Source organism: Podarcis muralis, chromosome 16, assembly GCF_964188315.1.
Source record: "Podarcis muralis chromosome 16, rPodMur119.hap1.1, whole genome shotgun sequence".
Taxonomy (NCBI): domain Eukaryota; kingdom Metazoa; phylum Chordata; class Lepidosauria; order Squamata; family Lacertidae; genus Podarcis; species Podarcis muralis.
The window spans coordinates 3,510,664-3,530,151 of NC_135670.1; the positions used below are offsets into that span (position 1 = coordinate 3,510,664).

General features: G+C 47.4%; 1 protein-coding gene across 1 annotated transcript; it reads left to right on the plus strand.

The window, feature by feature from the left end:
- Window positions 1-2,647: 2,647 nt before the first annotated feature.
- On the plus strand, window positions 2,648-19,172 carry ANXA9 (annexin A9; the record flags this gene model as incomplete). Its single annotated transcript, XM_028710961.2, has 12 exons — window positions 2,648-2,695; window positions 2,781-2,877; window positions 3,366-3,460; window positions 4,547-4,660; window positions 5,462-5,546; window positions 6,969-7,048; window positions 9,401-9,460; window positions 12,318-12,414; window positions 13,191-13,286; window positions 15,376-15,434; window positions 16,355-16,477; window positions 17,452-19,172. Coding segments are annotated over 12 exons (1,017 nt in total), but the record flags the coding sequence as incomplete, so codon positions are not given.
- Between the last annotated feature and the right edge of the window lie 316 nt (window positions 19,173-19,488).

Sequence of the window (19,488 nt, forward strand, 5' to 3'; positions counted from 1 at the left end):
GCTTGACTCCAGGGCAAAAGCAGGTATCCTTGTGGGATATGCTTCTGGAGGCAAAGGATACAGAATTATGGACTTACAAACTGGTAAGACAAATGCATACCATGCGGTTTATTTTGATGAATATGGAAAAGTAGACACTAAGAACACTGTTGTGGATTCTTCAGATGAGTCAGAAAGGACTCAAGAGTTTGTATATTTCCCTTTTGAGACCCCACAAAGTAATTATCTGCCTTCGAGTGTTACAGCGCCCCCTACAGGCGATGCACCAGAAGACGCAGAGGACCAGAACCCTGGCGGCACCAGAGACGAAGATGAGGACTCAGATGGGGACATGCCTGCGTTGGAGGAGGATGAGGAAGCTGATGCGGTCGCAGAACCAGAGGTCAGACGCTCATCCAGAACCAACAAAGGTGTCCCACCAGTACGGTTGTCCTACCTTGCAGGGTCGGCGTTTCCACAGGAACCTTCCACTTGGGAAGAGATACAGGTGATGCCAGCTGCTGAAGCCAGTCTCTGGAGGAAGGCCGCGCAGGAGGAGATGGATGCACTTCATCAGAACAAGACCTGGACACTCACTGAGCTGCCTCCCGGTAAGAAGGCCATTGGCAGTAAATGGGTTTTCAAGGTTAAGAAGGGGTCAGAAGGAGAAGTGCAGCGCTACAAAGCTAGACTTGTAGCACAGGGATTTTCACAGCGTTTTGGTGAAGACTATGATGAAGTTTTTGCACCAACTGTGAGGTACAGCAGCGTAAGAATGCTTTTAAGCATTGCAGCCTCCAAGAAAATGAGAGTAAAACACATAGACATTGCTACCGCTTTTCTACATGGGCAGATTTCTGAAGAAATTTACATGAAACAGCCTAAAGGTTTTGTAAAACCACATGAAGCACATTTAGTGTGCAAGCTGCAGAAAGGACTTTATGGACTTAAACAGGCTGCCAGAGCCTGGAACCAGAAGTTGCATAAAATGCTGACGCAACTTGGGTACAAGCAAGGCGACGCTGACAAGTGCTTGTACAGTAAGTCAAATAATGGACAATTCTCATATATCCTAGCATTTGTTGATGACCTGATTATTGCCACAGCAAGTGAGAAAGACTATACACAGATAGTAAAACACCTTAGCAAAGAGGTGGAGGTCAAGGAGCTAGGAGATGTCCAGTACTACCTCGGGATCCAGGTGGAAAGAGAAGAGGACGGCTCATTTCTTCTCAGCCAAAGACAGAAGATCCACGAGCTAATTGAGCACATGCAGATGCAAGACGCACATCCAGTTGCTACACCGATGGCTACTGACTTCCTGAAGAATCAGCAGGATTCGAAGCAGTTGCCAGACAACAATGACTACAGGTCGGCGATTGGTAAACTTTTGTATTTAGTTACCACATGTAGACCTGACTTAGCTAATGCTGTGGGGATTCTTAGCAGAAAAGTGAGTTCTCCCACTGAGCATGATTGGGCAGGTGTAAAGAGGGTGGTGCGATATTTGAAGGGTACCATGAATTGTAAATTAAGGTTACCAGCCGTCAGAGACCCTAAGTTGGTTGGGTATACTGACGCGGATTGGGCTGGGGATAATGCTGACTATAAATCAACAAGTGGTCATGTTTTCATGTTTGGGGATGGACCTGTTGCATGGGGCAGTTATAAACAGAGCTGTGTAGCATTATCTTCCACAGAATCAGAATACGTTGCAGCAACAGAAGCCTGCAGAGAGATCGCCTGGCTTGATCAACTCATAAAGGACTTTGGGTTGGTGAGAAAAGGGCCTGTCAGCTTGCTGGAGGACAATCAAAGTTGCCTGAAGCTGACGCAGAGTGAGAAGTTCCTGGCCAGAACAAAACACATTGGGGTTAAGTACCACTACATACGCCAGATGATCCAGGATGGACTTGTGGAACTATCCTACTGCAGCACCCAAGAGATGACTGCTGACATCCTGACGAAACCCCTACCAAGAGAGAGTTTCCAGAATCTACGTGTCAAGCTGGGACTCTGGGTGGTTGAATAAAGTTGTTTATATTTTGTATATGTTGTATTGCCTGAGAAGGGGTATGTGGGATGTAAACACAGGAGCAGTCAATGACAACATTCCTAGAGTGTACATGTTAGAACATGGGGGGATGTCTGTCCAGCAAGCAGGTAAACTTCCTGGGGACGGACTTCCTCCACATGTGACCAGAGGTGGGTGTGGCCTCACCTGTGCAGGTAATGACAAAAAGCACAGGGCAGGCAGCCATCTCTCTCTCTCTGCCATTTTACTTCGATGAGGAAACATCTAAGGATGCTCTCTTGGCTCCCAGCCAAGAGAGGAGATAAGGCCTATCTTGCTATAAGATAGTGTCTAAATGTATGTAACCTTTTTAAGCTGTGCCTTCTGGGATCACATTGTGAACGGAACGTGAGTAAACTCTTTTTATACTTTTATAAAGACTGTGTCGTGTCTTGTATTTTAAGAGGGAACTAAAGGGGAAATTACCAGAGTAATTATTATAGAGGTTCTAGCGAACCTGTGCACACGTTGCCGTTGCGCACTTAAAGGGGAATGTTTATAAACTCTGCTGATATTTCGGGAACTTGTTAGCACAAGTTGGATTAGGATATAATTAGTCAATATATCCTCTCCTGCACCCCAGAACATTCCCACAGATCCTTGGTCAACGAAATCCTCAGGCACCTGCCCCTTGCGGATAAGGTGAGCGCTTGGCTTGGCACTCGTCGGATCACGAAGATTTCGGAGTTTCTGGTGACCATTCCATCTCTGTCTTATTTTGCTCTAGACAGCTGTTTGGGGCACTCTGGGGACGATCAGACCCCACCTGAACTTTGAGGTGGAAAAAGATGTCCACGCTCTCCTTGACGCCGTCAGCGGGAAAGGTAACAAATCACAGTTGTGGCATTCGTGTGTTGTGTCCTTGCTGGGTTTTTCCTGTATATATGTATTTTGCAAATCCACAGAACAGCGCTGTGAGGTAGGTTAACCTCAGAAGTAGAGATTTGAGTGAAGGTCACTCAGTGAACTTTTTATCTCAGTGAGAAAGGAACTGAATGTGAGCCGCTGCCCTCTATACTGTTTGACAGCGTCACATTCAGCCGAGTTTTAATCGATGCACGTCAGGACTCGAATCCGTAACCCTGGCATCTTACAAATGGCACCACGTAGGAGATTCCGGCTGAAAAAGTGGGATGCAAATCGACAGATGCCCTTTGTATAAAGCGGATGGTTATATATACGTGTTTGATTCATAAATGTGGCTTCTCCTGTTACAGAATTGAAAGGGGGGGGGGATTTATATATGTGAAGGACACATACAGAGAACCACGGTTTAGTGGTTAGCCTCTAAATTTGCTATCCATTGTGGCAGGTGTCGAATATGTAACCGTCATTGACCTACTGACCAACAGGAGCAATGAACAGAGGCAGCAAATTGCTGAAGAGTTCCTGAATTTCACAAAACAGGTGAGGATGGGAAGGAGCAAACCCCTGTTAGATCTGGAGTTTTTTTTGGGGGGGGGGAAGGGAATCCTATATTAGGGGGTTTCAATCTGACCCTTCAAATGTCCATCTGAGTGCCAGCTTTCTATAAACTTTGACTGGTTTGCCAGCTTTGGCCCATCTTGACTTTACCAGCCATCATAATAATTTATTTATTTATTTATACCACACCCATCTGGCTGGGTTTCCCCAGCCACTCTGGGTGGCTCCCAACAGAATATTAAAAACACGATAAAACACCGAGCATTAAAAACTTCCCTAAACAGGGCTGCTTTCAGATGTTTTCTAAAAGTCAGATAGTTGTTTATTTCCTTGACATCTGGTGGGAAGGCGTTCCACACAGCGGGCGCCACCAACGAGAAGGCCCTCTGCCTGGTTCCCTGTAACTTGGCTTATTGCAGCGAGGGAACCACCAGAAGGCCCTCAGAGCTGGACCTCAGTGTCCAGGCTGAACAATGGAGGTGGAGATGCTCCTTCAGGTACACTGGACCGAGGCCGTTTTGGGATTTAAAGGTCAACACCAGCACTTTGAACTGTGCCCAGAAATGTACTGACCCTAGTAAAAGGTGAAGGGACCCCTGACCGTTAGGTCGAGTTGCGGATGACTCTGGGGTTGCGGCGCTCATCTCACTATACTGGCCGAGGGAGCCGGCGTACAGCTTCCGGGTCATGTGGCCAGCAGGACTAAGCCACTTCTGGCGAACCAGAGCAGCGCACGGAAACGCCGTTTACCTTTCCGCCGGAGCGGTACCTATTTATCTACTTGCACTTTGACATGCTTTCGAACTGCTAGGTTGGCAGGAGCAGGGACCGAGCAACGGGAGCTCACCCCGTCGCTGGGATTCGAACCGCCAACCTTCTGATCGGCAAGTTCTAGGCTCTATGGTTTAACCCACAGCACCACCTGCGTCCTCACTGACCATAGTAGTTCATGCCTTTGTAACCGTCAGCTTAGACCACTGCAATGCACTTTGCCTGGGGCAGCCTTTGAAGACTGTTCAGAGACGGTTTTAATCCTCCTCCTAACGCATTTCTATTTCCCCTTCTCAGGACCTTCTGAAAACTCTCCAAGCAGCTTTTTCCGGGCACCTAGAGGGCGTGATCACGGGTCTGCTGAAGCCGGCAGCTCAGTTTGATGCTCATGAAATCAACCTGGCCCTGAAGGTACGGCCATCGGTCCCTGTCTTGCTCAGTCAGGCCATTTGTGCACCTAGCCCTGCATTGCCCACACGGACTGGCAGCAGCTCCCTGGGATTTCAAGGAAGAAGCATTTCGTAGTCCCACCTGGAGATGCCCAGGGAATGGGAAGATTTAACCGGGCACCTTCTGCATACAGAAAGTAAGATTCTAGTCCTCATGTTTAAAGACCACTTGCCCATCTACCTCAGTATTGTCTACACTGGCTGGCAGCAGCTCTCCAGCAGGGATATGCCAGAATTGAACCCGGGACCTTCTGCATGCAAGAAAGCAGGTGATCCACGCATTGGGCTACGGCTTTGCTGGGTCTTCGGCTGCTCCATCCGCCTGGTCCTACCCGTGGACCAGGGTTTGAGTTGAGATGCGGTTGCTAGGCAACCACAACCTCCTCCATCCCGCACCATCCGAGAGCAAGAGGAGAGGGCAGCTTGCTTAGCCTACCCAGGATTTTAATCTGGTTTTAGTCTCTTGCTGTTTTAAGTTTAGGGAAATCTTAAATAATTGTTGCTAATTTTTCTTAGCAGTGACTTTATTCATTAACTTCTGTTTTTTGCAAACGGCTTTGAGGGTGTGTGGGTTTTATTTTATTTAAAAAAATCAATATTTGCATTTTATGAAATAAATTAAAAAAATACTTAGCAGCCTGGAAGCTGACCGCATCGGCTTCTCCTCTCCGCCCCTGTGCTGCTCTTGAGCTCCCTCGCCTTTTCAAGTGTTGCCACACTTAAGCTGCTAAGGTTACTCAACAAACGCCCTTCCTCTTTCCAGGGCCTGGAGGCAGGTACGCTTCTCGAAATCCTCTCCACCCGAACCAGCCAGCAACTCCGAGAGATCCTGGGTTGCTACAAGCATGGTAAAGAAGGAACGAAATAAAAAATGATATACTTTCTTCCCCCTGTCTTTTAAAGGACAGCTAAGCGTGGACGGTCGTGGATATGCCTGGTTTGGAGAAATTGGAGAGTTATTCATGCTTTCTGAGAATCCCCAAATCATTAAGCCATGGGTAGGCAAACTAAGGTCCGGGGGGCGGGATCCGGCCCAATTGCCTTCTAAATCTGGCCTGTGGATGGTCTGGGAATCAGTGTGTTTTTCTCCTTCCCGAGGGAAGGAGCTTCTGGGGTGCAAAGGATCTGCTACTGGGATGCCTCCTCCCTCACAAACCCCCACGCCCACTCAAAAGGCGAAATTGGTAGATTGCCAGCAGGCTGCCGAGTCTTTCTCAGTAGACCAGAAAGCCTTTCTTGACTTGGCTCTAACTGTAGGCAAGCTCTGAGCCTCGGTGTTCCACAGATGTAAAATGGGCCCGCGTGCTGCTGCCGCTGCTGCACCACATTGCTTTTTCCTCCTCCCTCCCAATCACTTTTCCTTTTGTGCCGTGTCTGTTTTATTCCTTCATGCTTCCAAGCTGACCTGGAAGGCTTTTCCAGCAGTGAACAGCAGGTTAAAAAATGGTTTGAATGGATGAATAAAAATATTCATTCTAGCCTGGTGTGAATCTCTCTCTCTCTCTCTCTCTCTCTCTCTCTCTCTCTCTCTCTCTCTCTGTTTTTCACCTAGAAATATGAGTGGCTGTGAATGAGAACCTAAAGCATGGGTAGGCAACCTAAGGCCCAGGGGCTGGATCCGGCCCAATCGCCTCCTCAATCGGGCCTGCGGACAGTCTGGGAATCAGTGTGTTTTTTCCTTGAGTAGAATGTGTCCTTTTATTTAAAATGCATCTCTGGGTTATTTGTGGGGCATAGGAATTCGTTCACTTTTTCCTTCAAAATATAGTCCGGCCCCCCACAAGGTCTGAGGGACAGTGGACCGGCCCCCTGCTGAAAAAGTTTGCTGACCTTTGCATTAAGCCGATAGGCTGCAGATTTCAGGACAGAGGGAAAGCAAGTCATCCTTTGCTCAATGCACTGTTAACCTGCAGAACTCACTGCCACAAGATGGTATCATGGACTTTTATTTTTGGTAAAGCTGATTATTTAAAGAAGCACTTCATATTATTGTTATTTAAAGGTGGGGTGCTTGTTTGTTTGTTTGTCTGTCCTATCATCCTTTTAGACCCCATCCTGTTAACATAAACAAGCCCCTCAAGTCAGCATATAAAAATGAGGTCATTTAAAAAAACAAAAAACAGCACAAAACAGAAAAAGAGAGAAATAGGTATCACAGTTTTTGTTCCTGCTTAAAATCCTAATGGTGTTGCTTAACTCCTGAAAGCCTATCAGATCTGGGTAAAACCGTTTTCTCTTTAATCCAAAATTGTTTCCTCCACTGTGCCTAGATTTCAGTTTGGAGCTCGAGAAGGACATCGCTTCGCAAACCAGCGGTTTCCTTCAGGGTCTCCTGGATGCCTTGATCAAGGTAAAAAGGGGGGACGGAATGACCATTCGGAGGCACTTAGGGTCAAATGAGGGGCCAAATAAGGATTCAGATTTATAGCAATAATGATAGTAATCAAATGCAGAATTGGAAATGATTTTAGAAGACCATTAGACGGGGTTGAAGGAAGTCTTAGGCTGCGATAGCCAAAGATCTGATTTGATGTTCGTGAGATGCTATGCTGGAAAATATGTGTAAAAAACACATGTTGGCTTCTGTTATAGATGCAAATTTAGCCTGCTTTTCAGAGGGAAAGCCATTCTGTATGCAATATTTTTTCAAAATCACCTAAAAACAAAAGGAAGGGTTAGGAGACCTGTGATTTACTTCAAAAATATTTGGGGTTTCGGATTTCCCCCAACAAAGCCTTTAATTAATCAGGAAGCATATTAAGGGGTTGTTGTTTTTTTGTATTTTAAAAATATTTTAATGTATTAAAGCATCAACCTTGTGCCCTCCAGAAGTTTTGGCCTATTATTATTATTATTATTTACCTGCCCTTCACTGTAAGGTCCCAGGGTGGGTTTCAATATAAAAACACAATATTAAAAACAGTTTAAGACAACTTACTTCATGAGGCTGAGTCTGAAATATTCACAGAGGCCCAGGATGGTGAGATGGCCTTATAAGCAAAATTTATGTACCACTTAATAATAATAATGATAAAACTAAGCAATGATATAACTAGTATAAAGTATTCATTTAAAAATCAGCAACTGAGAAGTCATTTAAAAACAACAACAGTGGACCTAATCAAATTATCAAAATGCAATTACGGCAATCTGCATTGGGAAGGGCTGTTTTAGGAAAGGAATCTGCCTTCTAAGCAGGGGAGCAAATATATTCTCTAAACTTTAAAGCAACATGCCGTCATCACCTCTGTTTCGGTTCTAGGAAGCAGGCTACAGGTTTCTGAGCTGCTGTTTTCACCCCATGCAATTGAAACCAGTCAGCTTATCTGCATGCAATTAAAATGGCTCATTAAAAAGAAAAAGAAAAAAATCTGGTGAGAGCTCTGTTGGAAATATTTTAAGTGGGGCACACGGTAGATTTCAGGCTTCTCACACGCCTAATCTGTAAAAAAGTTTTCGGAAAACAGCGGCTCTGAAAATAAAAGCGGGTAAGTGGCTAGTCCTCATTGTCTATGTTAAGTTGTGGGCGAACATATCAGACGACACAGCGATTCTTCAAACAGCTCTTCTTTATTCAGAGGCCAGGCCAGAACTGAACTGAAGGGCTCAGCCAGCCTGCTTATTTAGAGCTCCAGTACAACGTAACTGTAACAATTTTCTAAAACTATCCAATCACTGAACGTCACTTTCGATCCCTTATTTGCATAACTATCTACAGTATCCCCCTGCTGGCCCAGGGTGAGAACTTCAGTACTTAACAGTCTAATCCCCCCCAAATACACTCTGCTTCTGTTGAACATGTGAGTCCTGATGCTGCCATTACCTGCGTCTTAGCAAGAGCGTGAGATCGGACACTAGATGTCTGCGCAGTTTTGCCTTTGCCCTGCTGTTTTAGGAATAAATCAGAGAGAACATCAGTCGGGAGAAAACCCAATGGACATGTAATAATAATAATAATAATAATAATAATAATAATAATATTTTTTTATTTATACCCTGCCCTTCCCAGTTCAGAAAACCGGGCTCAGGGCGGCTAACAACAAATTTAAAACACTTAATTGATGCAACAAAAAAACCAGCCTAAAATACAGTATAAAACGTGAATAACAATAAATTCAAAAATCCATTTAGGGGGGAAATCCATCCAATAAAAAAATAAACATTAAATGATCACCAGGGCTAGCTGGCTAAATTAGTCCTGTTTGGGCCAGCGAGGAGACCAGGGGAGACTTAGCTGTGGGATCCCAGAACGAGTAATCTTCATAAAAAGGGAAGGAAGGGGAATAAAAGATCAGGCTAAGTTGAAATTGAAAGCCAGGCGGAATAGCTCTGTCTTACAGTCCCTGCGGAAGGAGGTTAAATCCTGCAGGGTCCTGGTCTCCTGGGACAGAGCATTCCACCAGGTCGGAGCCACCACTGAGAAGGCCCTGTTCCTGGTGGAGGATAATCTGACCTCCTTAGGGCCCGCTCCGATTCAGTGGTTAGGATCGGGTTTTCCCGGGTGAAAAGCGGAAGTGTGGCTTGAGCCTTAAACTGGCCGTTCTCTAGGCCCATTTAAAATCGACAGAGCGGCTTAGAAACAGCTCGTTTAAGTTGTTTTGGTGGTGATGGGAAGAGTAAAGCATAGTTAATTTGGATCCAACTCAAGGACTGCCAGCCCACAACCAACATCATTGACGTCTGACTTTCTGCTTTCTCCCAGGGCAACCGTGAAAGGTACTCCGGGGTCATTGACTATGTCTTGATACGGCAAGATACGCAGGTGAGACATCCAAGGCTGAAAATTGAGATTATTCAGACCCCATGATCTCTCTGATGCATGCAAGCTCTGTTGAGATCATCTCTATCCCGGTGAAAACATTACCCCATGAGATTACCCCATGGTTCATAAAGGCCAAACACATCAGAATACACAACAAGGTCTTGGCCTGATCCTGCCTGTTATGTACTGAGTTGAATAGGATCCAAAATGCAGCAGTCTGATTGGTCTGTGCGCTGCTTGAGTGCGCTGCTGTACTCGGTGCACCTCCTCCCTGTCAGATCCCGAGTCGTCGGCGAGGTCTTGGTGGTGGACTCTCGGTTGGGACAGCAGGTTCGGCCGTGCCTCTTGCGTTGACCTCTCGGCAGCTTCCGTTGCCGGGGCCTCCTCCCGAGCAACCTGGAACGTTAGGTCCTTCTTAGCATAGAGGTGTTGTTGCAGCTTCTCATCCTTCAGGCCACCGACGAGGCGGTCACGAAGCATGTTCTCCAGCTCTGAGAAGTTGCAGAACCGGGCGGCTTGGCGGAGGGAGGTCACAAACCCAGTTATGGTTTCCCCAGGGGCTTGCCGCTTTGCGTAGAAGGCATTTCGACGAGCCACCACTGAGGGCTGCGGCGAAAAGTGCCCCTTCAGCTGTTCCATTATTGTTTTGTATGGAACGGTAGCGACGTCTTCAGGCGCAAGGAGAGCCCGGGCGATTTCAAACGTCTCCTCTCCGCAGACGCTGAAGAATATCGCCCTCTTCTTGGCATCTTCTTCGTTGGTGACCCCTTTGGCTTCTAGGAGGAAGGTGAAACGGGAGGCATACGCTTCCCAGCCTCCAGATGCAGGGTTGAACAGCGAGAAGCTGCTGTCGGTTGCCATTCTGAGTTCCTTGGGTCCCGGAGCTGAAGCCTGGATACACGGTGCGAGGCAGCGGTGCGGCAGGTGGTGGTGCTGCGGTGCTGTGTGTGGCAGTCAGCTCAGCGGGATCCCATCCTCGTCGCCAGTGAAATATACTCAGTCGAGAGTGGATTTCATGCTCTTTATTCAGCTCATAGTAGTGAGGAGGAATGGAAGTTCCCTCAGAATATCTGCTTTATATACATTATTTACACAATGGGCCCCACATGATTGGCTAATTCTGGAATTCTCCTGTAGGCCAATCAGGTTGCGGATTCACTTCCACCTGGATTGGGTGGCTCCTGCGGACCAATCAGACTGCTGCATTGTGAATCCTATTGTTCTAGGACCAATCAGACTGCTGCATTTTAGATCCTATTGTTCTAGGACCAATCAGACTGTTGCATTTTGGATCCTATTGTTCTAGGACCAATCAGACTGCTGCATTTTAGATCCTATTGTTCTAGGACCAATCAGACTGCTGCATTTTGGATCTTATTCAACTCAGTACATAACACTGCCGCTGAACTCTCCTCGTGTTTTCAAATAATGTGTTCCACCCATGTTCCCTTCGTGTTTAATTTCTCATAAATTTCCCATCAAGTTGACCGAATGGCTTTAAGGAATAAGCTGCCCGTGCAGATTCGAGGTGCATTTGTGTATGCTATTATAGATGGCGAAGCAGCGATAAGGAATGCTTTTGCATAATCAAATGCTCTGTTTTGTATGTATGAGTGCAACTGTATGACATGATTTAAAAAATCACAGCTCTACAACCGCCCCGATAAAAAGCTTTTCCTTGTCTCGCATTCCTGTTCTGTGAGGTTAAATGAATAATGATGGAGTTGGGGGAAAACCGGCTGCACTGGATCAGAGATAATTAATAATAATAATAATAATAAATGTTATTTATATCCCGCCCTCCCCAGCCGAAGCCGGGCTCAGGGCGGCCAACAACAATAAAACAGTACAAAAGACCTAATAGGTTTGGGGGCTAAAGCCTCAGGGCTCCCCAGTTTCTATTAAGACTGGGTGTACTCCTTAAATGAGGCTCTGTTCTTACTCATGTTTAATACTGAGGGAGAGGAAAAGGTACTGGGGCTCACATGTTCTAGCCCTTATCTCAGGCTGGATCTAAACACAGGAAAAACCCTGCTATAAATAAGTCAGAAATTAGATCGTTTTAATAAAAGGGGGGAAAAAACCTCTATGGAAAATAGCTTTTTAAAATTCCCTGCTCTCTGGTGCCATCTGTTGCATGTTTATAGGTAAAGGTAAAGGGACCCCTGACTATTACGTCCAGTCGTGGCCGACTCTGGGGTTGCTGCGCTCATCTCGCTCTATAGGCAGAGGGAGCCGGCGTTTGTCTGCAGATAGCTTTCCGGGTCCTGTGCCAGCAGGACTAAGCCGCTTCTGGCAAACCAGAGCAGCACACGGAAACGCTGTCTACCTTCCTGCCGGAGCGGTACCTATTTATCTACTTGCACTTTGAGGTGCTTTCAAACTGCTAGGTTGGCAGGAGCAGGGACCGAGCAACGGGAGCTCACCCCGTCACGGGGATTCGAACCACCAACCTTCTGATTGGCAAGCCCAAGAGGCTCAGTGGTTTAACCCACAGTGCCACCCGCGTCCCTGTTGCATGTTTATAGCGCATTCAGATCACTGTTTCTTTACTAATGTAGCTAAGTCCTCAGCTATGTGAGGAGCAGACTCTGGTTACTCTGCGATTGGATGGCGCCAATTTCACTCTGCGCATGTTCTGGGGATTGCTTCTACACCCCATGTCTTGTAAGCTCAAGGCCTGTTGGTTTAAATAGGTCATGCGGCGCTTCAAATAGGTCCTGGGCACTGGACTGAGTACTGATCCCTGAATTAAGTTGTTACGACAGAGAGGGCTGTTGCGACTTCAAAAAAGGCTGTTGTTATTTCAACTGTGCAATTGTTTTGTTCAGTGGTGTGTCTCTGTGGGTTCTTCCAGGCCCTCGCGGGTCCCGGAGGTGGCGACCCGGGCAGGTTGGATGAGATCGAGTGGATCAGGATCCTAACCGAGCGGAGCCCCCAACATCTAAACAGAGGCAAGGTCTAGTTTGCAAAGCTTGCAAGTTGCTTTTTCTGGGGAAAGGAGTTGAGTTCAGCCATGTTGGCATTCTATGCAGTGCACTAAAACGGCGTTCTCATGGGCCCCTGAGTCAGAGCCAATAGGTTTTTCAGGGGCTCTTTCCTTCATAATAAATAATAATAAAAAAATAATTTTTTATCTATACTCCGCCCTTCCCGGTTCAGAAAACCAGGCTCAGGGCGGCTAACAACAAATTTAAAACAAAATTGAGGCAACAAAAAACAGCATAAAATACAGTATAAAACGTGAATAACAATAAATTCAAAAATCAATTTAGGGGGGAAATCCATCCAATAAACATTAGATGATCACCAGGGCTAGCTGGCTAAATTAGTCCTATTTGGGCCAGCGAGGAGACCAGGGGAGAATTAGCTGTGGGATCCCAGAGCGGGTAATCTTCATAAAAAGGGAGGAAGGGGAATAAAAGATCAGGCTGAGTTCAAATTGAAAGCCAGGCGGAATAGCTGTGTCTTGCAGGCCCAACAGAAGGAGGTTAAATCCTGCAGGGCCCTGGTCTCCTGGGACAGAGCATTCCACCAGGTCGGAGCCACCACTGAGAAGGCCCTGTTCCTGGTGGAGGATAATCTGACTTCCTTAGGGCCCGGGACCTCTAAACTATGATTATTCAGTGAATCTGCTTTCGAGGTGACCCCTTCAGAGTGTACAAGGCAGCTTCCAATGTTCCTAACATGTTTAGAAGCAGTCTGGCTTAATCCTTTCTTTCTCCCACAGTGTTCGTCTGGTACCACAAGAAGACTGGGCTCCAGGTGGAGGAAGCCATGAAGAAGTACTTAGAGGGGAAGGCCCTCGAGGCTGGCTTGACCCTGGGTAGGTAAGGGGGCGTGGGCTGGATGTGGCCCCCCAGAGCCTTTCTATCTGTCATGCTTGGAGGGGGGGGGGTGTATGAATGCAGAGATACCTTGGTCAGACCCCACATGGAATACTGTCATACCTCGGGTTATAGACGCTTCAGGTTGCTCGGTTTCGGGTTGCACACTGTGCCGAATCCGGAAGTACCGGAACGGGTTACTTCTGGGTTTCGGCGCATGTGCAGAAGTGCTAAATCGTGCTTTGCGCATGCGCAGAAGTGCCAAATTGCGACCTGCACATGTGCAGGGGCAATGCTGTGGGTTGTGGACACTGCGGGTTGCGAACGTGCCTCCCGCACGGATCACGTTCGCAACCCGAGCGTCCACTGTGTCCAGTTCTGGGCTCCCCAGTTTAAAGAGGATGTTGACAAGCTGGAATGTGTGCAGACCAAGATGATCAAGGGTCTGGAAAACAAGCCTGATGAGGAACGGTTGAAGGAGCTGGGTACCTTTAGCCTGGAAGAGAGGAGACTGAGAGGAGATATCAGAGCCATCTTCCAATATCTCAAGGGCTGTCACATGGAGGAGGGAGCAAGCTTGTTTTCTCCTGCTCTGGAGGGTAGGACTCGAACCCATGGCTTCAAGTGACGAGAAAGGAGATTTCGACTAAACATCAGGAAGAAGTTTCTGGCAGTAAGAGCTGTTTGACACTGGAATGGTCTCCCTCGGGAGATGGTGGACTCTCCTTCCTTGGAGATTTTAAAGCAGAGGTTGGGTGGCCATCTGTCATGGATGCTTTAGCTGAGATGCCTGCATTCCAGGGGGTTGGAATAGATGTCCCCCTGGTGTCCCTTACGACTCTACAATTCTGATTCTATGTATGTGAATGGTATTTGTTTGTGAGCAGGGCGTGTACGTCTATCTACTCTTGACTCTGGCCTCGTCTGCCGTAAAGGAGCGCAGAAATAAATAACACACCGAACATGCTCAGGGACGCTCTCGCCCTTGATGATTTCATGTTTTCTGTACAGAGGTCTGGCCAGGAACAAGCAGGAACTGTGAGATTATAGTTAGCGGCTCAGAAACCTGGGTTTGGAGCAACTGTGACAAAAACACTCACGGGATGAGCAAGTCTCTCGCTGTTGGCCTAGTCCACCTCGCAGGGTTGGTTGTGAGAATAGAGTGGGGTGATTTCTCCCCCATAACCAACTGGGCATGACCCAGAGCGGTTTGGTTGAGGAGGAGGAATTCAACAGGTCAGGTTGCTCCAGCACAGAGCTGTAATGTTGTTGGAGGGCCTCGCCTGGTGAATTTCTACCTGTGATACAGTGGTTAAAAACACCCGAAAAGCTGGGGATTTTAGATTCTTCTTCTTCTTTGGCAATCACTCATAGCCAAGTAAGAGTGTCTTCCATAAACACAGTTTTAACAATGAGTCTGTAAGTGACTGTGGAGGCCAGTTCTGGATCCACACGTCCTTCCACAGTGGGGACATTGGTTTCCGGGTGGGAGCTGATCACGGTGTGGATTTGCCCAGCGTGCCTTCCTCTTAGCACGTTTCTCCCTTGCGTCCTGAGTTTGAGTGTCTTCAAAGCCCATGACACCTTTGCTAAAGGCTGTTCTCCAACTGGAGCACTCGCAGGCCAGTGTTTCCCAGTTGTCGGTGTTTATACTACATTTTTTAAGATTTGCCTTGAGACAGTCTTTAAACCTCTTTTTTGACCACCAGCATTACACTTTCCATTTTTAAGTTCGGAATAGACTAGTTGCTTTGGAAGACGATCATCAGGCATCCGCACAACATGACCAGTCCAACAAAGTTGATGCTGAAGAATCATTGCTTCAACACTGGTGGTCTTTGCTTCTTCCAGTACACTGGCATTAGTTCGCCTGTCTTCCCAAGTGAGCTGTAAAAATTTTCAGAGATACTGTTGATGGAATCTTTCGAGGAGTTGGAGATGGCGTTTATAAGTGGTCCATGTTTCACAAGCATACAGTATTGTTTTGGGTGTGCTTCAGATAACTGAAGATGGTTTTCAGAGACGATATGAGAACATGTTGGTTATCCGATTGGTTTATTATTATTCTAAATCCATGTTCTTTTGCAGTCTCCATCCTCAGAAATACCCCTCTCTATTTTGCCACAAAGCTCTACCAAGCGGTTAAGGTGAGGAGAATTAATCCACCCTTATTTCTCTCTTTCGCTCTGTCGCACAAGTGTATCCTTCCCTTTCTCCAGGAATTTGGATAAAGTGTTTTGGACACCAAAACAGCTGCAGACAGGGCATGGCTTGACGCAAAACGACTGCTCTGCTGTTGCTTTTGGATTGCAAATGAGACATGATTTATTGCACACGTGAACACCTTTAGAGTCACACTGTGTTTCCTTTTGTGCCCTAAATCGGCGGGGTGGCATAACGGAAGGACAATGTCTTTTGTGTAATTAATTTCGCAAGTTATAATTTTGTTGCAGCGGATGGCGAGATGAAGAACGGAATGGGGTTGTGTGTGTAAGGTCTCCTTAGTAAAGGTAAAGGGACCCCTGACCATTAGGTCCAGTCGTGGCCAACTCTGGGGTTGCGGCGCTCATCTCGCTTTATTGGCCGAGGGAGCCGGCGTACAGCTTCCGGGTCATGTGGCCAGCAGGACTAAGCCGCTTCTGGCGAACCAGAGCAGCGCACGGAAACACCGTTTACCTTCCCGCCGGAGCGGTACCTATTTATCTACTTGCACTTTGAAGTGCTTTCAAACTGCTAGGTTGGCAGGAGCTGGGACCGAGCAACGGGAACTCACCCCGTCGTGGGGATTCGAACCGACGACCTTCTGATCAGCAAGTTCTAGGCTCTGTGGTTTAACCCACAGCGCCACCCGCGTCCCTAAGGCCTCCTTACATCCCCAGTAAAGGTGCTGTTTGCCCCCTGCCACAGCCTTGCAAATAACCCTACCCAATTCACTACCCTGTGAAAAAGAGCAATCCTATCCTGGTGGCTGGGCCTGCCTCTCCCAGCTTTCTTAAACCGCGAGATTGCTATGACATCTACAATATAAATATAGATATCCTAACCCTCACCTGTCTGCTCTTTAAAGGGTCCAGAAACCAGCCCAAGAACTCTGGCCCGCATCCTGATTTCCCGTAGCGAAACCGACCTGCTCAGCATCCGATCCGAGTTCAGGAAGCATTATGGGATTTCTCTCTACTCCTTCCTCCAGGTAAGGGCGCCAGGCTTTCTTTACTGTGGGTGGGGAGTGGACAGAGATGGAGGGAGGAAGAGTAGGGGTCCAGGGTTGCTCCATCAGCATTGCAACTTTGGGTACCTCCCCTCCTTGAACTTTTCCATCCCAGCCGGTCCCTGAAATGACGTGCAAATTTGGAACTTGAGTTTGCTGATTTCTTCCTCCCTCCTGATTCGTTTTCCTTTTGTGCTATGTCTTTTTTCCTTAAGTGAGGTGTAAGAGGAGGGAGCCTTTTTTGGCTGAAAAGTGGGGGTGTCTTTAAATGAAATTAATCTGCTTGGTCATGATGGGATATTTAGTTAGCTAGACCTTCCGTCAAATTCTACCAGGATCCCGTTATGCAGAGATTTATTAACAGGGTTCTCTCGTCAGATATGCATATGTTCAGGTCAGCAGAGGACAATAGAATATCTCCCCTTTTGGATATTGTTGAGTTGTTTAGCTGTGTCCGCCTCTTCGTGACCCCCTGGACCAGAGCACACCAGGCCCTCCTGTCTTCCACTGCCTCCCCCAGTTTGGTCAAACTCATGCTGGTAGCTTCCAGAACACTGTCCCACCATCTCATCCTCTGTTGTCCCCTTCTCCTTGGGCCCTCCATCTTTCCCAACATCAGGGTCTTTCCCAGGGAGTCTTCTCTTCTCATGAGGTGGCCAAAGTCTTGGAGCCTCAGCTTCAGGATCTGTCCTTCCAGTGAGCACTCAGGGCTGATTTCGTTCAGAATGGAGAGGTTGGATCTTCTTGCAGTCCATGGGACTCTCAAGAGTCTCCTCCAGCACCAGAATTCAAAAGCATCCATTCTTCGGCCATCAGCCTTCTTTATGGTCCAGCTCTCACTTCCATACATCACGACTGGGAAAACCATAGCTTTATAAGTGCTTAATTCTGGGTGGGCTGTGCCCTTTACTCATTTAAGCAAAGCCTTCTAAAATCCTTTTTTTATCTTCCACCAGGCTGAAATGAATGGCAACTACCAGACCGCCTTGCTTGGTCTGTGCAGAGCAGAAGATCTGTAAGTTATGCCCTCTGCTGACGAGCCTCTGTGTGCAACAGCAGTCTACCTCTGAATGCCAGGCAAATGCTTACACCAGCCAACCAACCACCTCTTCCTCCTGAAGGCCCTGGAGTCCCGCCAAAAGTCACCCTCAGAGGATCTCGATTCTCCATTTGTGCTAATTTCTTCTTGTTTCTTGGTTGGTTCTGGAAATATTCGGGGGGGGGGGGGGGAGGCTGGGAATGATTTAAGGAGAAAGAGCGAGATGCCGTACGTATTTCTTGCTGAGCCAATGCAAACTGTTTAATTTGGTTGTGAACATCCAGCCATTTCTGTGCTGGGGGGCAAAATGGAATTAATTGCTCACGAGTCGTGATGGTGAGACGCTACCGCCAACATCAGAGACCGTTTTTCCACTGGAAACTGCTGGCTGCCTTTTCCTTTGGGCGATACGAACCAATCAGGGATCCTGTGCGGAATTTACATTTACAGAAGCTGGAATCTGGAACACCTGTGGCCCTCCAGGTGTGGTTGGACTCTTATCACCTGTAGTCAGTGTTGGTGGAAGTTGTAGTCCCTCAATATCTGGGGAGGGGGCACAGGTCCCCCTCATATCCATCCCAGCAGCAAAGGACAACCTATCAGCCTTTCTCAGGAACTACAACATCCCCTTACCTGGAACTGTGTAGTTTAACATATACCGGTATATTGCAGGTCTTTCTGTCTTGGTAAGCTCACCTTTTCTCCACCACCTGACCTATTTAGTACCACCCTTTCTTTAAAAATGAAGTACGTGATAATAAAGTACCTCTGAGCATATAACGGAGTGTTTTTTCCCCTCTCAGGGCAGATGTGAAGTTTTGGCACCTCCCTGTTTTACAAACTGAGTTGGGTTGTGCTCATTCGATTCCTTTTATCGTTCAAAAATAGGCTGGGAAATTGCCTCGGTTAAGTCAGGCAGCAGATTGGGCGTTAAGAAGGGGGAAATTTGCAAAAAACTGTGAGGGGCAGGAACTTCGAAGAGGCGTTCCTTCTTTTCCACCAGGCATGATGGGACAATACAGCAGTTTTAGAAGAGGCAGACCGCTTGCTTAATGCACTAAAAGGGAGCGTGTTTTCATGTCTACCCTGAGAGGCAGACTAGGCTGAGAGGCAGCTTCATGGACGAGCGGGGATTCGAACCCTGACCTCCTAGACCAATTCTCTAACCACTGTACCATCCTGGATCTCTACCCCACACTGGAGTTCCCGCTCCTCCATCCCTCAAAATTTTAGGGGCACATCACGGCTGCCCCAAATATTTTTGTTGTTTCTAGTTTAGGGGATTCAATTCCCATCCACCATTTAAATTTTTAAAACGACTCCAAGTCCTTCTCCAATTATGCTCTTGGATTCCTGACAAGAGATCTGAAGACCCCAGATTGTCCCCATTCCTGCCCCCCCACAGGCAAAGCTGTAGATAAAAACAACCTCAGCACTGGGCTGTGTAAGAATGTGGCTGCCAGACTGGTGACTGGGAGCTGCCACCAAGACCATATAACACCAGTCCTGAAAGACCTACATTGGCTCCCAGTACGTTTCCGAGCACAATTCAAAGTGTTGGTGCTGACCTTAAAAGCCCTAAATCAGACATAGCCAAACTTGGCCCTCCAGCAGTTTTGGGACTACAACTCCCATCATCCCTGGTCCTGTTAGCTAGGGATGATGGGAGTTGTAGTCCTAAAACAGCTGGAGGGCCAAGTTTGCCTATGCCTGCCCTAAACGGCCTTGGCCCACTATACCTGATGTCCACCATCATCCAGCCCGGACACTGAGGTCCAGCGCCGAGGGCCTTCTGGCGGTTCCCTCCCTGCGAGGTTACAGGGAACCAGGCAGAGGGCCTTCTCGGTGGTGGCGCCTGCCCTGTGGAACACCTTCCCATCAGATGTCAAGGAAATAAACAACTACCTGACTTTTAGAAGACATCTGAAGGCAGCCCCGTTTAGGGAAGTTTTTA